The sequence below is a fragment of the Trichosurus vulpecula genome, chromosome 3, assembly GCF_011100635.1.
Source record: "Trichosurus vulpecula isolate mTriVul1 chromosome 3, mTriVul1.pri, whole genome shotgun sequence".
In the NCBI taxonomy this organism is placed as follows: Eukaryota; Metazoa; Chordata; class Mammalia; order Diprotodontia; family Phalangeridae; genus Trichosurus; species Trichosurus vulpecula.
Window position 1 is genome coordinate 102,525,295 of NC_050575.1, and position 16,749 is coordinate 102,542,043.

Sequence of the window (16,749 nt, forward strand, 5' to 3'; positions counted from 1 at the left end):
ATTGCTCTAGTTTCATAGGAGACTGTAATACTTTCTTTTAGGTCATTTTAATTCAGATTTTTATTAAGTACCTTCCGTGTATTAGTCCTTGGGTCTTCTATAGAAATGAAAAAGGACTACAACCCGAGGTGGGGTATGGGATCACAGATAAGTACGGGGGAGTATTCTTGATGATAAGCCAATGATCATTTACTGAGGAGAGGCTGTAAGTTTTGAAAATATCCCAGAGTCACTCTTCTGGAAAGGAGACTGTCCAGTGACAAAGGGCAGGGGGTGGGGAGGATTGAACCAGGGAAGCCCATTTTTGGTCAAAAACACAACGAAGCCATGACATAAATGCAGTTTGGAGTAATAGAAAGGAAAAGACCTGGCTTTGAATTTAAGACCTAGATCAGAGTCTGAGCTCTAGATAGTCAACAAGCATTTACTGTTTATACTGTGCTAAGTTCTAGCAAAACTTTTTTAAAAAGTGAAATCATTTGAGGTTGACCTTTGAGCAAGTCACTTTCTCTCCCAGCCTCAGTTTCCTTCTTTTATAAAAATAAGACTTACACAGAATATTAGGAGGAAAGACCCAAACCTTAAAGACCTAGAGAAATAGGAGCTTGTTGTTGTAACTCCTGTCATTTTCTCCTGTGCCTTGTAAACTATCCCCGAAGTCTCCTTTACCTCCGGACTAGTCTAATTAGGTGGGACCTTGAGCTTCCTGTCTGGACTTGAGACAGTACCCCATCCCACCCCCTCCCCCACCCCCGACAAGGAAAACTTTTGAAGGGGATGTTTCTTTGAGTGAATAAAATGCAACTTGGAGTGGTGGGGTGGTTAAAGAAGCCTGAAAGAGACCGTAGATTCAGATCTTCCCTTGGCACTTCTTCCTGGGTGATGTTAAGCAAATCTCTTACACAAGGTAAACCTCTTTAGGTGGTAGGTAGGTCCCTTCATTTGTAAAGGACCTCAGCTTTAAACCAATGTTTCAGTCATGATAAGGACTTGTATTTCTACAGCTTCTTAAATTACAAGAGTACATCATCTCATTTGAGCACCTTTTGTGTGCCCAGCCCTGTTGGAAGAGCTGTATATGCAGGTTAGCATCTTTTTGAGTGTCAGGTATTCATTCCATCTTAAGAAAAATGAGTCTAGAGGTGGGTCACCAAGTGAAGAGACTGGAGTCTATGCTATAGATCAGGGCTGTCCAACCTTAGGTTTTTATTGAAACAATAGACAATATATTTTGATTTGCCATTTTAGTGAGAGCTCTGCAGTAGCTCGGCTTCATTTACTAAAGCATTTATGTAAATTTCTATGCTTGTAGGCAGGCCGCATGCAGGCTGCGTTTTGGACAGCCCTATGATAGATAGATAGATACACACACACACATATATATATTTAAAATGTTCCAGTAAAGTAGCTATAGTTATTTAACCTGGAGAAGAGAATACTTAGGACATGATAATTATCTTAAAATATTGGCTGGGCCGGGGCGGGCATGGTTAGGTGGCTCAGTGGATAGAGCACTGGCCCTGGAATCAAGAGGACTTGAGTTCAAATTCAGCTTCAGACACTTACTAGCTGTGTGACCCTGGGCAAGTCACTGTGGGCCAGTTGTGTGTGTGTGTGTGTGTGTGTGTGTGTGTGTGTGTGTGTGTTTTGAAGGGCTGTCACATTGAAAAGGGAATTTATTCCAACTTGGACCCAGAGGCCAGAACTAGGACTAATAGAGTGTAAATTACAGGGACATAGATGTAAGGAAACATGCACCAAGTAAGGAAAGATTTACTAGCCATTAGAGTTGTCCCCAGATGGAATGGATTGCCTTTCAGGGGAGAGTAGTAGATGCTAGATCACTGAAGATCTTCCAGTGGAGGCTGGGTAACAGTTAATAAGCCATGTCATTGAAGGCATTGCAGGTCCCTTACGGTTTAGAGATCTCTGAAGTCCCTTCCAGCCCAAGTTTTCTGACTCAGAGTCCAGAGGGTCTTTCTATTTCACAAATTGGTTCTCTTCTAGTTCAGCATGAGCTCACTAAGGCAAGGGCTAGGAGATTTCATTATCTTTTTGGCTTATCCATCTTCCAGGATTCCTTCCTGGCTACTCCACTCCCAGTGTGGAGATGGACCTATATATTTTTATTTATTTTATACTTTATTTTTTCCCAATTACATGTAAAAACTATTTTTAACATTTGTTGGGCGGGGGGCTTAAATTTTAGTTCCAAATTCTCACCTTCCTCTCCCCCCTCATTAAAAAGGCAAGCAATTTGATACAGACACGTGCAATCGTGCAAAACGTATTTCCATATTAGTCATATTGTAAGAAAAAACACGGACCCCCCCCCAAAAAAAATTTAAAAAGTAAAAAAAGTTTGCCTCGATCTGCTTATAGGTTCCATCAGTTCTTTCTGTGGAGGTAGATGGCATTGTTTCGTCTTAAGTCCTTCAGATTGTCTTGGATCAATGTGTTGCCGAGAATAGTTGTGTAATTCTCAGTTGATTATCATACAACATTGCTGTTAATGTGTACAGTATTCTCCTACTTCTCCTCTTTCTCTTTACATCCTTTTATGTAAGTCCTTCCGATATTATCTGAGAGCATCCTGCTCGTCATTTCTTGGGGTGAAATGGTATTTCATCACGATCATATACCACAAATTGTTCAGCCATTCCCCAGGTAATGGGCATCCCCTCAGTTTCCAATTCTTTCCCATTTGGTAAAGAACCAAAGGAAGGGCTGATGGTAGATTGGAAATGACAGCGAAGATGAAGGGTGAGGGATCATAAGACAAAATAAAAAAGGTTGTGATAAGCTCAAAGAGTTCCAAAGGCATGCTACACTCTAGCCAAACCAGTTTGCTGTATTCCAAATTGATCATCCATCTGTTACCTTCATGCATTTTCATGGGCTGTCTAGGCCCCCCTGCCTAGAATGTTCTTGATTGCATCTACCTCGTAGACTCTAGTACTTCCTTCTAAACATAGCTTAAGAAGGGCACTCACTTTGTGGCACTCGACGCTTATCTTAGCTAAAGAGGCGGCAAAGGCCTCTGGAGCTCAGAAGTTCTGAGCCACAGTGGGTTAAGTATAATGCATCAGCATAAGGAGTCCACAGGAGTGGACTCCTCTAGTGGCTCAGGGCAGAATAAAACAAGTCAAATTGTCATGACAATCAGTAGTGGGACTGGGCCCATGAGTACTAGTAGCATCTGCATTTCCAACCTGAGAGAGATAGGAAGGACCTAATCTTTTTTTTTCTTTTTCTTTTTTTTTTTTTTTGGAGGGAGGAAGGCAGGGTAATTGGGGTTAAGTGACTCGCCCAAGGTCTCACAGCTAGTAAGTGTGCCAAGTGTCTGAGGCTAGATTTGAACTCAGGTCCTCCTGTCTCCAGGGCCAATGCCCTCCTCACTGTGCCACCTAGCTGCCCCGGAAGGACTTAATCTTTAAAAAGTAAAAATAAAAAACATAGCTCAGGTGCCACCTCCTGTACCCCCAGTTTCCTGATCCCCACACCCCCAGTTGTTTGCAGTTGCTCTGTATAAGGTTTGTGTATGTTGTTTCCTTCCAATAGAATATAAGCTGCTTGAGGGCAGGGACCCCTTTTTTTTCTTTGTGCTCTAGCTGTTTGCATTCAACTGTAGGCATTCAATAAATGCTTACTAAATTAACCTGCTGACACAAATCCATATCTCTTTCACCAGACCAGACAGCTTCCCTGGTTTTCTAAGTGAGGGAGGGAGGGAAGGAAGGAAGGAAGGAGGTGGTCAGACATACTCGATAACAATGTGAAAAAGTAGGTTATTTTTTCCTTTTTTAAAAAAGAGAAAGAAATGATATTCCTTCTGCTCTCCCAATTGTTCCTTTCCCTGCTGTTTTTCTCCAGAAAGCATCAGGGCAGTCAAAAGGGCTCTTGCATCACATGTGTATTTTTAAATAGACTGAGGGTTACTATGGTTAACCTCTCAGTCAGAATCCAAAGCATTGTAAAGAATAAGAAAACTCCAGCATCCGAAAATATAGCTTGGCGTTCACTGGAAAACCTGAGCTCATGAACAATTCTGGTCCTTGTGGGGAGTCTAGGGCAGCTGGTGTCCGAGAGAAGGGGGGCAGGGGGAGAGCGCTTGTTTACTGGGATCAGCTGGGATCTTGGCTGGAGTTGGGAACATGTTTGGAAACGCCTTTGTCACAGGCAGCCTGCTGTGATGGTATGAGTCCTAGCCTATGGGAGTAACGAGACCTGGGTTCTAGTCCATGTGGGGTGGTGGTAAGGATGCTAGACTTTCACCCAGAGCATTGGACAGATCTCGCTGGTCTCCTTAATAAGGGGGCTGGACCAAATGATACCCAAGATCTCTTCAAGCTATAAAATTCTGTGATCCTAGTTTCCAGATCTACCATTACCAATAGGTTACAAATCACATAGACAACTTCCTCTCCCTGCCTAGGACTTGCTTTTCTCATCTAGAATGTGGAGCACAGTGTCGTCCTCATCCTCGTTCCCCCGCCCCGCCCCGCCCCTTGCCTCCATTGTGTGGGGATCAGCTGAGATCATGATGCCTTGGGGTGGGAGGCAGGAGACTGGATTATAACCCAACTTGACTGATACCAGCTCTCAGACCTTAGACATGTCCCTTCCTGTCTCTGATCCTCAGTTTCCTCAGATGTAAAATGAGAGCGCTGGGCTAAGAGCTTCCTTTCAGCTGACACTGTTTAATTCGCATGGATAGATGTTATGTGTTCAGGTCTAATAGCAGGTTGTTTTGCTGACTTGGCGTTTACTGTGAGGAAAACTGGCAACACATGAGACTCAGGGAACTCATAACCTGCTTTTTAAGACTTGTTTCTCCGGCAGTGAAATTGTTTGAGTCCTTGATCAAGGTCGATTCGTTTGTTGTAGTCTGAGCCCTGATTTTATGAAATTAGCCAAATGGGCCCCATCTTGGGACCGATCAGGATCTGTGGGGAAAATTTCCTTTGTCACTCTTAGACTCCCTCCCTCTCCCTAGAATGGGAGCTCCTTGAGGTCAGGAACTGCCTCCCTTTAATCCTTCTGTCCCCTGCTCCTCAAACCAAATAGGCACTTAATAAGTAACAAGCTTGGTTGAATGAGGGTGTGAATGAATGAAGAGGCATGTGTTGGAGTAGAAAGAATAATCGGAAAGCCAGGGTTCGAAGTTCCTGGCTCTGATTGATACTTGGTAGCTGCAGGCCACTCTCCTTTGTTAGATGGGGATAATAACATTTGAACGTGTTACCTGGAGAGGTGCCCAGGGGGAAAGCCGACTATGGCACAAGACAAAGGAGTGGGAAAGTGAAGCATTGTGAAGGACTTCTCCAAAGAAATGTATGAGCAAGAAGATAGGCAGGAAGAGCAACCACAGACCACCCACATCCTCATCAGGTCAAGAGGAAAGCAAGAAAGGCCCATAGTACAGTGGGGGCAGCTAATTTGGGGAGGGGGAACACTGGGCCTAGAGTCAGAAAGACCTCGAATCCAGCCTCAACACCTACTAGCTGTGTGACCCTGGGCAAGTCATTTAACTTGTGTTTGCTTCAGTTTCCTCTTCTATAAAATGAAAATAAAAGCACCCCCCTTCCAAGGTTGTTGTGAGGGTCAAACAAGATAATAATTTCTGAAATGCGTATTGATGAGTTTATGAGTCACATGGGATGGGCTACACACACTCTGCATCATTGGAAGGACCAGCCCCGTTGATGAGAACACAGATCCATTGGAATTACTTCACATGATTGTGGAAAAGGTGCTTTGTAATAGACGCAGGTAATAAGTGAGCCCAGAAGCAGAGATTGACACTCCCCCCACACCCTAAGAGTTGGGAAACCTCAGCTGGGGTCTTCACCTCAGGACCATGGTCCACCTCTGATTGGGTATATCTTCCTTTGCTTCCACCCTGGTGGCAGTTCCCAGCTCTCCAGGACTGGGCTTTGGATCATCAGCCTCTGGTCAGACCCTTGGAAAAACTGTGTCAGGACAGGAGGCTTTGTCAGGGCTGGCTGCTGACAATCAGCCTGGTAGGCTAGGCTTCACCATCCAAGGATATTCAAGAGAAACTCACTGCTTTTTACCGGTTAAAACTAAAACCCATTTCTACAGAAGTCAGGAGACCTGGGTTCATATCTAGGTTCTGACACTACCTGGGTAACCTTGGACAAGTCACTTAAGCCTTAGTTTTCTCATCTTTAAAATGAGGGGATTGGACTAGAGGACCTCCAAGTTCCCTTTTAGCACTAAATCTGTGAGGTCACTAATATCCGTACCCCTTCAGGGCCAAAGGAGAAATGGGAAATTTTGGCCCCATTCCCACAGGGGCCTTTTTTCAGGCCTAGAAATATCGTCCCCCTATTAGTGAATTAATATCTATCTCTGAAGTCCCTAGACTTCAGAGTGCCAATCACAGAAAAGCTGTTTGGCATAGAGAGATTAAATATCCAGTGGAACTGGAGTCAGAGGATCTAGGTTCAAATCCAGACTTTGGCCTGGTGTATGTGTAACCTTGATAGGCCTCAGTTTCGTCATCTGTCAAATGGAAAGGATAGGACAGGATGACCATCAAGGTCTCTTCCAGCTCTGAAACTGCAGTCCTATGGGAAAAAGGATCATGTTCTGCCGGGTTTCTCTCCTGGACAGAGAAACATAGATATGTAAATGACATTTGCAAATGCCTTTTTTATTTTTATTTATTTATTTTTATATCTCTTGGTATCAAGCTTCTTAAAAATAATGCGTATCTTTTGTTTTTACATTGCATTCATTTCTAAGTATATCATTCCTCTCCCTTTCCTGTATCCGGTGGGCTCTCTCTTATAACAAAGATAAAAGGGAGAAAAAATCAGTTCAGCAAAACCAACATTACCCTCATTTGACAACATAGGCAACATTCCACACACATAGCTCCCCACCCCCAGCCCTCACCTCTAATGAAAGGGGAGGAGAGATACATTTTCCCTTCCCTGTGGACAAGCTTGGTCCTTATAATCACATAGTGTTTTAGTTTTGGCAAATGGAATCTTTTTTTTTCTTTTCTTTTTTAAGGCAGTAGCTGATTAGGATGGGGCAGTTTGCTTTTAAAAGATATGCCAACAGCTAGGGAGACAGAAATGACCCTCAGCCAGGACTCCGGACCTTAGGAAACCTAGCCAGGGATGTATTGGGGGGTTTTTCCCTTCTCCTTCAGCCTTTCTCAAGCATTGAGATGCCAGACTAATATGAAACCGTGTATTTCTTTGGCTCTAACTTTCCCCTTGTGTCTCCCTCTCCCCCTCTCTCTACTCCCTCTTCCATGGCTGCAGGTTCATCATGCCTAGTGGCATATAAGAAGACACCGCCTCCTGTCCCTCCCCGGACCACATCAAAGCCGTTCATCTCGGTCACCGTTCAGAGCAGCACCGAGTCGGCCCAGGATACCTACCTTGACAGCCAGGACCACAAGAGCGAGGTCAACAGCCAGTCTGGTCTGAGCAATTCCTCTGACAGTTTAGACAGCACCCGGCCCCCCAGCGTGACACAGGGCAGTGGAGGAGGAGCTCAGGCCCGGGAGGCACCAGAACTACCCCAGAAAAATGCAACTCTGAAGAACGACAAAGGAACGTTGACCAGTGAGGAGCCCAAAGCCGAGGCCGCCCCCAAAAGGAAACTTTCATCTATAGGAATACAAGTATGGGTCCCTTTGGTTGTGTGTCAGACTCCACTCTGTGCACGTGGGTGTAATTACATCGGAGGCTGACCCCACTCACCCATCTCAAGGAACCGGCCTCACCATTACTGGAGGCCGGTTTTCCTGGGCTCTCCTTGAGGGTCTGGCCAAAATGCAGTCCAGAGTTCGGCTCCTGATTCCAAACCAAATTTCATTCTGTTATGCCCTGCTCATGGCACGGACGTGAGGTGTTGTGCCTTTTTTTTTCCTCCCTCCTGATGGGGTTCCTGGTGAATGTAGTTACACTCATCCCACCATGTCCTGTACGTTTGCTCGTCCACTGTCCGTCCACACAATCTTTTTCCTTGCTGGCCTGTCTCCTCGAGGCAGGTTGCCACCTAACAGATTTTCTGATCCAAGGTGTCCCTTAAAGTCAAGAAGGCTGGTATAGTAGCCGGACAAAGCAGCAGAAGCATGTAGGCCACAGTACCCAGCCCCCCAGGGCCAGACACCCCGAGATATAGGGGTCACTCATGAAGAGCATTTCCCAGTGCTTGGAGAACAGGTAGGTTGCTTGTTGTACCAGGCACAAGGACAGTCTGAATCAAGGGTGGGGGTGGGGAGGGGGAGGGTACAAGAAGGTAGCTCTTCAGTCCCCTCAGAATAGAAATTTGGGGAGTGGCCCCCAGGCTGGAAGGGAATGAAGCTGCTTGCTGTGTCCTCTTTCTCATTGTCTCCACCAGAAGCTCTCTTCCCTGCTGGGCAGGTGAGAAAGGAGTGGGGTAAAGGGGATGGGAGATAGGGGGTGGGGAGCAGAGATTCAGTTCTGATTACTACTGACCCTGCTGTCCCAAGTCTGAGGAGGGGCCATCAGCCTTGAACTGTTGGGAGAATGGACAGCATATTCTGGGCATATTCCTGCTGAGGTCCAAGCCTCAGACTGTTGTAGCTTCGTACCGTTCCATCTTTGGTCCGCTGGGCGGGATGAAACTTTTACCCTGACTTGTAATTCAATAGTATTGATTTGAAACTAACATTCAGGACGGAACGAGATTGTGTGGAAAGAATCATAGGAGAAATCACCAAAGCAAAAACGTGGCTAAAGACCAAAAGTGAAGGAGCTCTCCAGCAGTTACTGTGATGAGGCCATTCAGCTGTTATCCAATGACCAGTGCCCTCAGGCTACTCGCCCACCCTGGCCCCAAACTGTGTTTTCTGCTGTGGCCCTTGCTATGCTCCCAGCAGACAATCAGTCTGTGCTCATCTCCAATGAACCACTTGAATATTTTTTCCCTTTGTCTTGCTTTTACCAAAATCTGAACCTGAAAAGTCACTTTACTGCAACTGGGGAGAAAGACAGGGACTCTGGGGGCAGGGTGGGGGGGGTGGGAGTGGGCAGTGACTCCATCAGGAAGCCTGCCCACCTGACTCACTGATAAGCTCTCTCAGGGAGCCTAGTAGGTTCCTCTGGTGGGCCAGAAAGAAAGATAATCACTATAGAGGGTGCTTGGATCCATCCAGATCAGCTCTGGAAGCCTTCTGGCTCAGGCTCCAAATTCCACTGTTATAGACACTGTCTATAGCAAAAGGAACAACAGGCTTACTCAATGTGGTGCTAGGGGATGGGGGTGGGAGGTAGGGTGGGGGGAAGTGATCCCAGTTTGAGGTTTTGTTTTTAATTTGATGGGGAGAGGGGAACAGTGCAAAGACTTACAGGGGTGCAGATTTTAGCTTTATGATCAGATCTGTCCTAATAATGGATTAAGGTAGTATTTGAGTAGAGTTTAGACATCCATCAGGATGGCCTTTTTTCCTGTCCTAGAAGAGAGGTTGGACTCAGAAGACCTGAGGGTCCCATATTTTTGTTTAGGAGTGAGGGGTATAAAGTACTGACAAGTTAAACAAAGCAGACCTTGGAGATATCAAGTCTGTAGGGGAAGTTGCTGTTGCTCCAATTCCACTTAACATGTCTTAGTCATCAAGGTATCAGCCAGGGGAAGCCTAGATCTATCACATAAAGATGTACTGCTCCTTTCACCCCCTTTCTTTCCCTCCTGTCTGAGTTTGGGGGCCCAGAGACTTTGCTCCTCTCACCCCCTTTAATAAGGCCAGTTAAGGGGTGAACTTTTAAAAATGAGGACAAAGCATCAAGTGAGAAGCAGCGGACTGGATATGTAGAGACCCAGAAGACAGGAAATCAGTAATTTTTAAAAACCAAAAGGGATCTTAAAGATCATGAGGATCCAATCCTCTCATTTTTACACATGAGGAAACTGAGGCCCAGAGAAGGGAAGGGAGTTAATTGCCTGATGTCACATAACTAGTTAATGATAGGATTAGAACCCAGGTTTCAGACTCGTACTCTAGGACGGTAGTGTGATGTAGATTGTGGCTCTTTTTCAGTCCTTAGAGATTTGGGTTCTTGACCTGGTTCCACTATTTACTGGCTGTGTGGCTAGGTGACTGTGGCCATGGCCCTTTTGTCTCTGGGCTAGGACTGCTAAGGTTTCTTCCGTACATCTTTGGATTCTGAGGTTTTACTTTGGGTTGATATAAAAGAAGAATTTGAGAACAGGAAAAGATGTGACCAGAGCCTCAGATGTTGGAAATGTGCAGATGAGAGTGATGAAAGCTTATGGCAGGTGGGGAGTCTGGGGGGCCTGTCTCAGTAGGCTGTGGACAGGACCAGCTGTGATTTGGGAGGGTGTGGCCGTGAGGACAGCTCCAGCTGGGAGTGTAGAAGGATGAAGACTGTCAAGTATTTGAAAGGCTGCCATGTGGGAAGAGGGATTAGACTCCCCCTGCTTGGCCCAGGAGGGCAGAAGCAGGCCCAGTGACTGAAAGTTGCAGGGAGGTAGGTCTTGGCTCAACTTGCTAACAGTGGAGCTTTCCAGAAATGTAATAGGCTGATTTGGGAGGTCCTGGCTCCCCCCTTAATAGAGGTCCTCCTTAAGCAAAGGCAGCCACGTGGCTTCTTGGCAGAGATGTGGTAGGGGGCACTCTGTCAGGTACAAGCTGTCCAGAATGGCCTCTAGAATGGTCCCTTCCAACAGTGTGATTCTGTAGGGTTAGACAGAAGGAACTTGGAAGTGTCCCTATATATTCTGGGGCTCCAGAATTGAAAGAACTCCCAAATACTGATGTGGGGCAAAGGAAATTAACCTCTTAAGGCAGCACAGTAATGCCTCTGTCATTCACAGACTTGTGAGCCAAGACCCCTCCATGCTGGGCCTAAATCCTACTGGACTTCACTGATAGCAGAAATGCCCAGCCTGGCCCCATATTCTCTTTCTGAGCTTAACTCCCTCCTTCCTTCCCTAGCCCAGTCTAGGAGTGGCCCCACTAATGTCCCAGTTGGCTTAAAGGTACAGCCAAGGTGTAGTCCCAGTCCCCCAGAAGCACCCTGTCTACATAGAGCGCTGAGGCAGGGTGAGAGGGACGACAAAGCACTGCTTTTGGAGTCAGAGCACCTGGCTTTGAATCCTGGCACCTACTAGCCGTGTGACATTGAGAAAGTCATTTTTCCTTTTGGAGTTTCTTTTGTCCTCTGTAAAATTCAAGTTTGGGGGGTGGGGCAGTTAGGTGGCACAGTTGGGCCTAAAGTCACGAAGACCTGGGTTCAAATGAATGTGGCCTCAGATACTTACTAGCTGTGGCAGGTCACTTCACCCTGTTTGCCTCAGTTTCTTCATCTGTAAAATGAGCTGTAGAAGGAAATGGCAAACCACTCCAGTATCTCTGCCAAGAAAACCCCAAACAGGATCATGTAGAGTCAGGCACAAATGAAAACAAGACAGCAACAAAAAATTCCAAGTGTGGTTGGGCCATTTCTAAAGTCCCTTCCCGGTCTAAAGTTCTGTGGTTTAGTCTCAGGTGAAGAAGGACCATTTAGAAAACTTTAGCCTAGTCCTGCTGAGGTTAGAGAGCAAGTCCTCTCCCCCACCTGGGATGCTGAGTCGAGGGCTCACCACCTTCGTTGGACACAAGCCACAGGCCCAGCAGGAAGCTAATAGAGAAGGTCCCAGTGGCTGCAGCTTTTCGGGGAGGTGTCTCATTCTCCTCACTGCTCCCGGGACTGACCTCTTCCTCCTTCTAAACCCCTAGCCCAGAGCTTGGTTGTAATCTTTAGGATCCTTCTCACTTGCCCTAAGGCTGACCATCATATGAAACCCGTTCTGGGCATGACTTACTGGTCCTTTTGGCAGGTGTTTCACACGCTTGCCGGGGAAGAAAAGCACAATGGAGAGTATTACCGCTTGTTTTCCAGAGATGTGGTTTCTCCCCTCCCCTCCGCTCCACCCCCATCCAGGGGGAAAACCATTAGGTACAGTGCAGGTATCCACAGAGTTTTCCAATGGAAAGTAAATTGTTTTTACCTGCAATTTTTCACTCCTAATTCTCCCCAGAGATTTTCAAGGGATTCTTCCACAGTTGGGGTTGTGAGAACTCTTCTGAGTTTGCTCCTCCTCATTCCAAGCTGGACATAAGGTGGCTGGATCCTCGGTCCTACCTTCGTGGGTCCTGCCTGCTGAGGGCCGAGACCTTCCCCAGGAAGTGCCCACCCCATCCACCAGCTTCCATGGCCCAGGCATAACAACTGTGGCTCTATGTGTGTGTGCGTGTGTGCGTGTGTGTGTACGTGTGTGTGTCTTTTTCTTCTTCTCTCTGATGTGTATAAAGGAGAGGACTAGAAGGAACGGTTTCCAACTCCCTGAGGACAGCGGACCCAAAACCACCGATCTGATGCCACCCTCTTCAGAGTAGGGACAGCCAGTAACACCCCCTTTCCCATCTCCCCATTCCCCTGCCCTTGTGGTATGAGCGGTGCCCGGCTTCCCTGCTCAGCCTGTACGTCAGCGTGCAACGTCCGCATGCTTGTCTGTCTGTTTGTCTGTCCGTCTGCACGGACCTTTTTTTGTGTTCTACTAATGTGAATTCTAGCCGCAAGTTCTTGTGTTTTTGTTTTTTTTTTTTTGTTTCTGTTTGTGTATTTTTTTTTGTTGTCGTTCAATAAGGTTGACTGCATTCAGCCAGTGCCAAAGGAAGAGCCACCTCCCGCTACCAAATTCCAGTCCATCGGGGTACAGGTAGAGGACGAGTGGCGGTAAGTCAGAGAGAGGCGGCGGCGGCTCCTTCCCTCTTTCCCTCCCTTTCTTCTCCTTTCTCATTCCGCTCCCTCTCTCCCTTCTCTTTCTTACTCTTCCTCCTCCTTTTCATCTTTGTCCTTTTCTGTTCCTTTCTTCCTCCTCTCTTCATCTTCCTCCTCTTCCCTCTTCCTTTCTCCATTTTCCTTCCTCAGTCTCTACCTCTTTCCTGCTTTGTTTCTTCTTTCTTTCTTTCTCTCTTCCCTCCTCTTCCTCCTCTACCCTTAAGCTGCACTTACCATTTGGCTCTAACCCATGTCTCTCCTTCCCATATTGATGATAACTAGACTGGGCTTGGGGCAGGGGCAGGCAACAGGCGCTCGGTGGTCCCATGACAGTTTCCCCGTGGCCATGTGCTGCCAGAATTGAGCCTCTGCTCTGTAAGGCAAAAGCAGATGTTGAGAGAGCTTAGGACAGGGGCGACATCCCTGAGGCTACAGACGTGTCGTTCTGGTATAATGGCCTATTGCAGTGCGCAGGCAACCTTATAACTGTGTGTCTGTGTGTGTGTGTGCGCGCGCACAGGGCAAGGCAGGGGCTACGCAGAGAATGCAGCGGGGGTGAGGCCTGGGAGGTGGAGGGGGCTTTGGGACCCAGCTGCAGGCATGATGAAGTGATGCATTCCTTTGTCTCCCTGATGTATGTGCTGGGTGTGGTAGAGACACACGGGCCCGATGTGGCCCGGTCTGGCCCGGTCAAGAGCACCTCCTGATACCCACTTGTTCCCCTCCTTGTAGATACAGCGGAGCCTCTCACAGTATGTCCTCCAAGCGGGACACTGACTCAGACACACAGGAGGCCAACGACTCCAGCTGTAAATCCTCTGAGAGGAGCCTGTCTGACTGCCCACCACACCACAACTCCATCAACATCGACACCAGCCCCCGGCCCTCCGCCAAGGCCTCCCAGATCAAGCGCAACCTCTCCTATGGAGATAACACTGACCCAGCCCTGGAAACTTCCTCACTTCCCCCACCTGACCCCTGGCTGGAGACTTCATCCAGCTCTCCCCTGGAGCCTTCCCAACCTGGGGCCTGTCGGAGGGATGGCTACTGGTTCCTGAAGCTGCTTCAGGCAGAGACAGAAAGGTTAGAAGGCTGGTGCTGTCAGATGGATAAGGAGGCCAAAGAGAACAATCTCTCCGAAGAAGGTAGGAAGGAAAAAGCTGCAGCCTTGGGGGCCAGAGTAGAGGTGGGGGGCTCGGGGCAGCACCCTGGGGTATTGAGCCACATGGGAGTGTCGAGTCTGTTTCCAAGAGTCACAAAATTATCCACCCGGAGATTTACAGATCATGGCACGTCATGTTCAGTAGGGACTCTAGAAGGCCTTTGGTCCATTTCCCACCCAAACAAAGCATGGCTCTCCCTGCTTACTGCCCAGCAAGGAGGAGCTCATGTCAAAAGAACTTCAACAAGAAAGGAGTGGCTTCCTTGCCTCTAGGGCTGCCTGTTCCGTTGTTGGAGCAGCCTAATTGTTAGGAGTTTCTCCTCACAGGGATAAGGGTAGGGATTGGATTTGGGGTTTCAGTGGTAGCAGGGGCTCTCCTGGAAAGAAAACTTTTATGTTTTTTGGAGGAGGGGAAGGCAGGGCAATTGAGCTTAAGTGACTAGCCCAAGGTCACACAGCTAGTAAGTGTGTGAAGTATCTGAGGCAGGATTTGAACTCAAGTTCTTCTGACTCCAGGGCTGGCACTCTACTCACTGATCCACCTAGCTGTCCCAACTTCCTCTGTTGTGAAGCTGGTACCCTTTTTGCAACTTAATAATCTTGGGGAATTGCCTAAAGCAGGGACCACCTAAACTGAACCTAAGGATCACATAGTGACTTAGGAATTACTATTAGAAATTGTAAACATATTATCTGTTTTATTTTATTTTTATTTATTTTGTTAAATGTTTCCCAGTTACCTTTTAATCTAATTCAGGCTGCACTCAGTGGGGTGGGGGAGGGGGAAGTGCCTTCATGTTTGACTCCTCTGGCCTAAAGCACTGAGAGGTTGTGAATTGAATTGAATGGAGGCACACAGCCAGTGGATGTCAGAAGGTAAGCTTGAACCCAGGTCTTCCTGGCTTTAAAGCTAGATTGTCCTTCCCTTCTCCCATTCAGCTTCTCCTTAGATTTAGAGGAATTGTGTCTCCCTGTCGCTTACAGAATCATAGAGCTGGCAGAGACCTGAGGCCATCTAGTGTGTGCATGTGTGCACAGGTTCAGGGCCATGAAGTGTCTTGCCCAAAGTTACACAGGTAGTAGGCATCGGAGACAGAATTCGAACCCAGATCCTCTGAATCCAAAAGCACTGCTTTCTCCTCCAGTTCTTCCCTCTAGGACCAGTCAGAACAAACTTAATCCCTCTTCCCCATGCTAGTGCTGTTAACACAGTGCCTGGCACAGAGTAGATGCTTAGTGAATGTTGATTAATTGGTGACTACCTAATAATCTCCCTTCACATATCTGAAGACCACTATCATGACCCACTAAATTTTGTCTTCATGAGGGAAAACGCACCACCCCATTTCCTCCAGTCATGATTTCCAGCTCATTCACCGTCCTTTTGGCATCCTTTTCTGAATGCATTCCAATAATGTGTCCTTCCAAAAACATGGGCCCAGACCTAACCATGATGATATTCTAGATAGGGACGGTCTGGTGTGACAGAGGCTGAGGGCTGTGCTTCTCCCATCCCAGTTCAGCATAGTAGACTTCGCTGCTGTGCCCTCGTGCATCCCTCCAACATATTTAGACCATCTGGTCCAGGCTTATGAGGCCCCCACGTAGAAGGGGGAGCAAGGCCTTCTTTGGTGAAGTCATCATGGGGACACATCAAAAGTTGGACACATCGAAAACTCCTCTTTCAAGAAATAAAGCTTATTATTTCGGGGGTTTTTGATTTGATCTTATTTTTAATGTCTTATTACGTCTCATTTGTTTCTGACTATTTCCTCCCCCAACCTTCCCAGCTAGTGCTATCCCTCATAACAAAAATTAGAAAAGAAAAAGGTAGGGAAAATAGTCAACAAAACTAACCATTCTATATCAGCCATGTCTGACACGTTTCATACCCGTAGTCCCCCACCTATCTCTTTGTATCTCTAGGCCTACCACATAATAGCTACTTAGTAAATGTTGTTTGATTAACTGGACAAGGCCCTGATGCCTCACTCTGGATATGCCCCTGTCTTTTTCCTTTTTCAGTGCCTCAGTTTCCCCAGTTGTCAAATTGTGGAGCCTCAATCTACTTTGTTGCATTCATTGGATACCAGAAACCAGTGGCTTGCATTCTCTAGGAATATGCATCCTGTCTTTGGAGATTATTATTAAGGCCCCTTCAAGCATCTATTCTTCAGACTGTTTTGACTTCCTTCATGTTGCTACTGTTTCAGCCAGCCCATGGCTGCCCCCAGGGCCTGCTTAATTTCCAGAGCACAGTTCCCAGGACCTGGCACCTTCTTGTACCTTCTGATAACCTGGGCTCATCTCTCTGCTTTTAGACACAGGGAGCTCACATTAAACAGAAGCAAGAGTGTGGCCTGTCTCTATTCCTAGCACGCGATAGTCTTTTTACACGCTTGTTCTAATTTTTATTTCATTTAGCTGTACTCTCCTAGCTCCCTACGAGGCTGGGAGGCCACTGCGGGCAGAGACCAGGTTTGATTTATCCTTGTCTCCTCCAGCACCAAGGATAATGCTCTATACACGAATATTTAGTCAGCAGAATTCAGAGTTTGCAGGGACCCACTGAGGTCAGCTAAGCCATATCTGTACAGGAATCCCCTCTGTCACACCCCTACCAAGCCTCTAGTTGAAGACCTCCCAAGAGAGCTCGTTCCACTCTGGGGTCACCTTGGTCATTCAGACGGTTTTCTTCCCCTGGAGCCCCAATAGTTTGGATTCAATGGTCTCCGAGGGCAGAGATTTATTTCTAAGTTGCCTCAAAGGGCAAGTCTCTTAAGTAAGAGGTAA

At 47.0% G+C, this 16,749-nt stretch overlaps 1 protein-coding gene across 7 annotated transcripts in view; it reads left to right on the plus strand.

Annotated features, from left to right (window-relative positions):
* DLGAP4 (DLG associated protein 4) overlaps positions 1-16,749 on the plus strand; it is a 102,495-nt gene that overhangs the window by 71,598 nt on the left and 14,148 nt on the right. For 4 of the 7 annotated variants that reach the window (XM_036750551.1, XM_036750555.1, XM_036750553.1 and 1 more), the window contains 3 exons: positions 7,302-7,666; positions 12,661-12,749; positions 13,527-13,939. In XM_036750551.1, the coding sequence (XP_036606446.1) occupies positions 7,302-7,666; positions 12,661-12,749; positions 13,527-13,939 (867 nt within the window). Of the gene's footprint in view, positions 1-7,301; positions 7,667-12,325; positions 12,406-12,660; positions 12,750-13,526; positions 13,940-16,749 lie in introns of those variants that run through there. The other 3 variants (XM_036750552.1, XM_036750554.1, XM_036750557.1) reach the window with 2 other exon arrangements.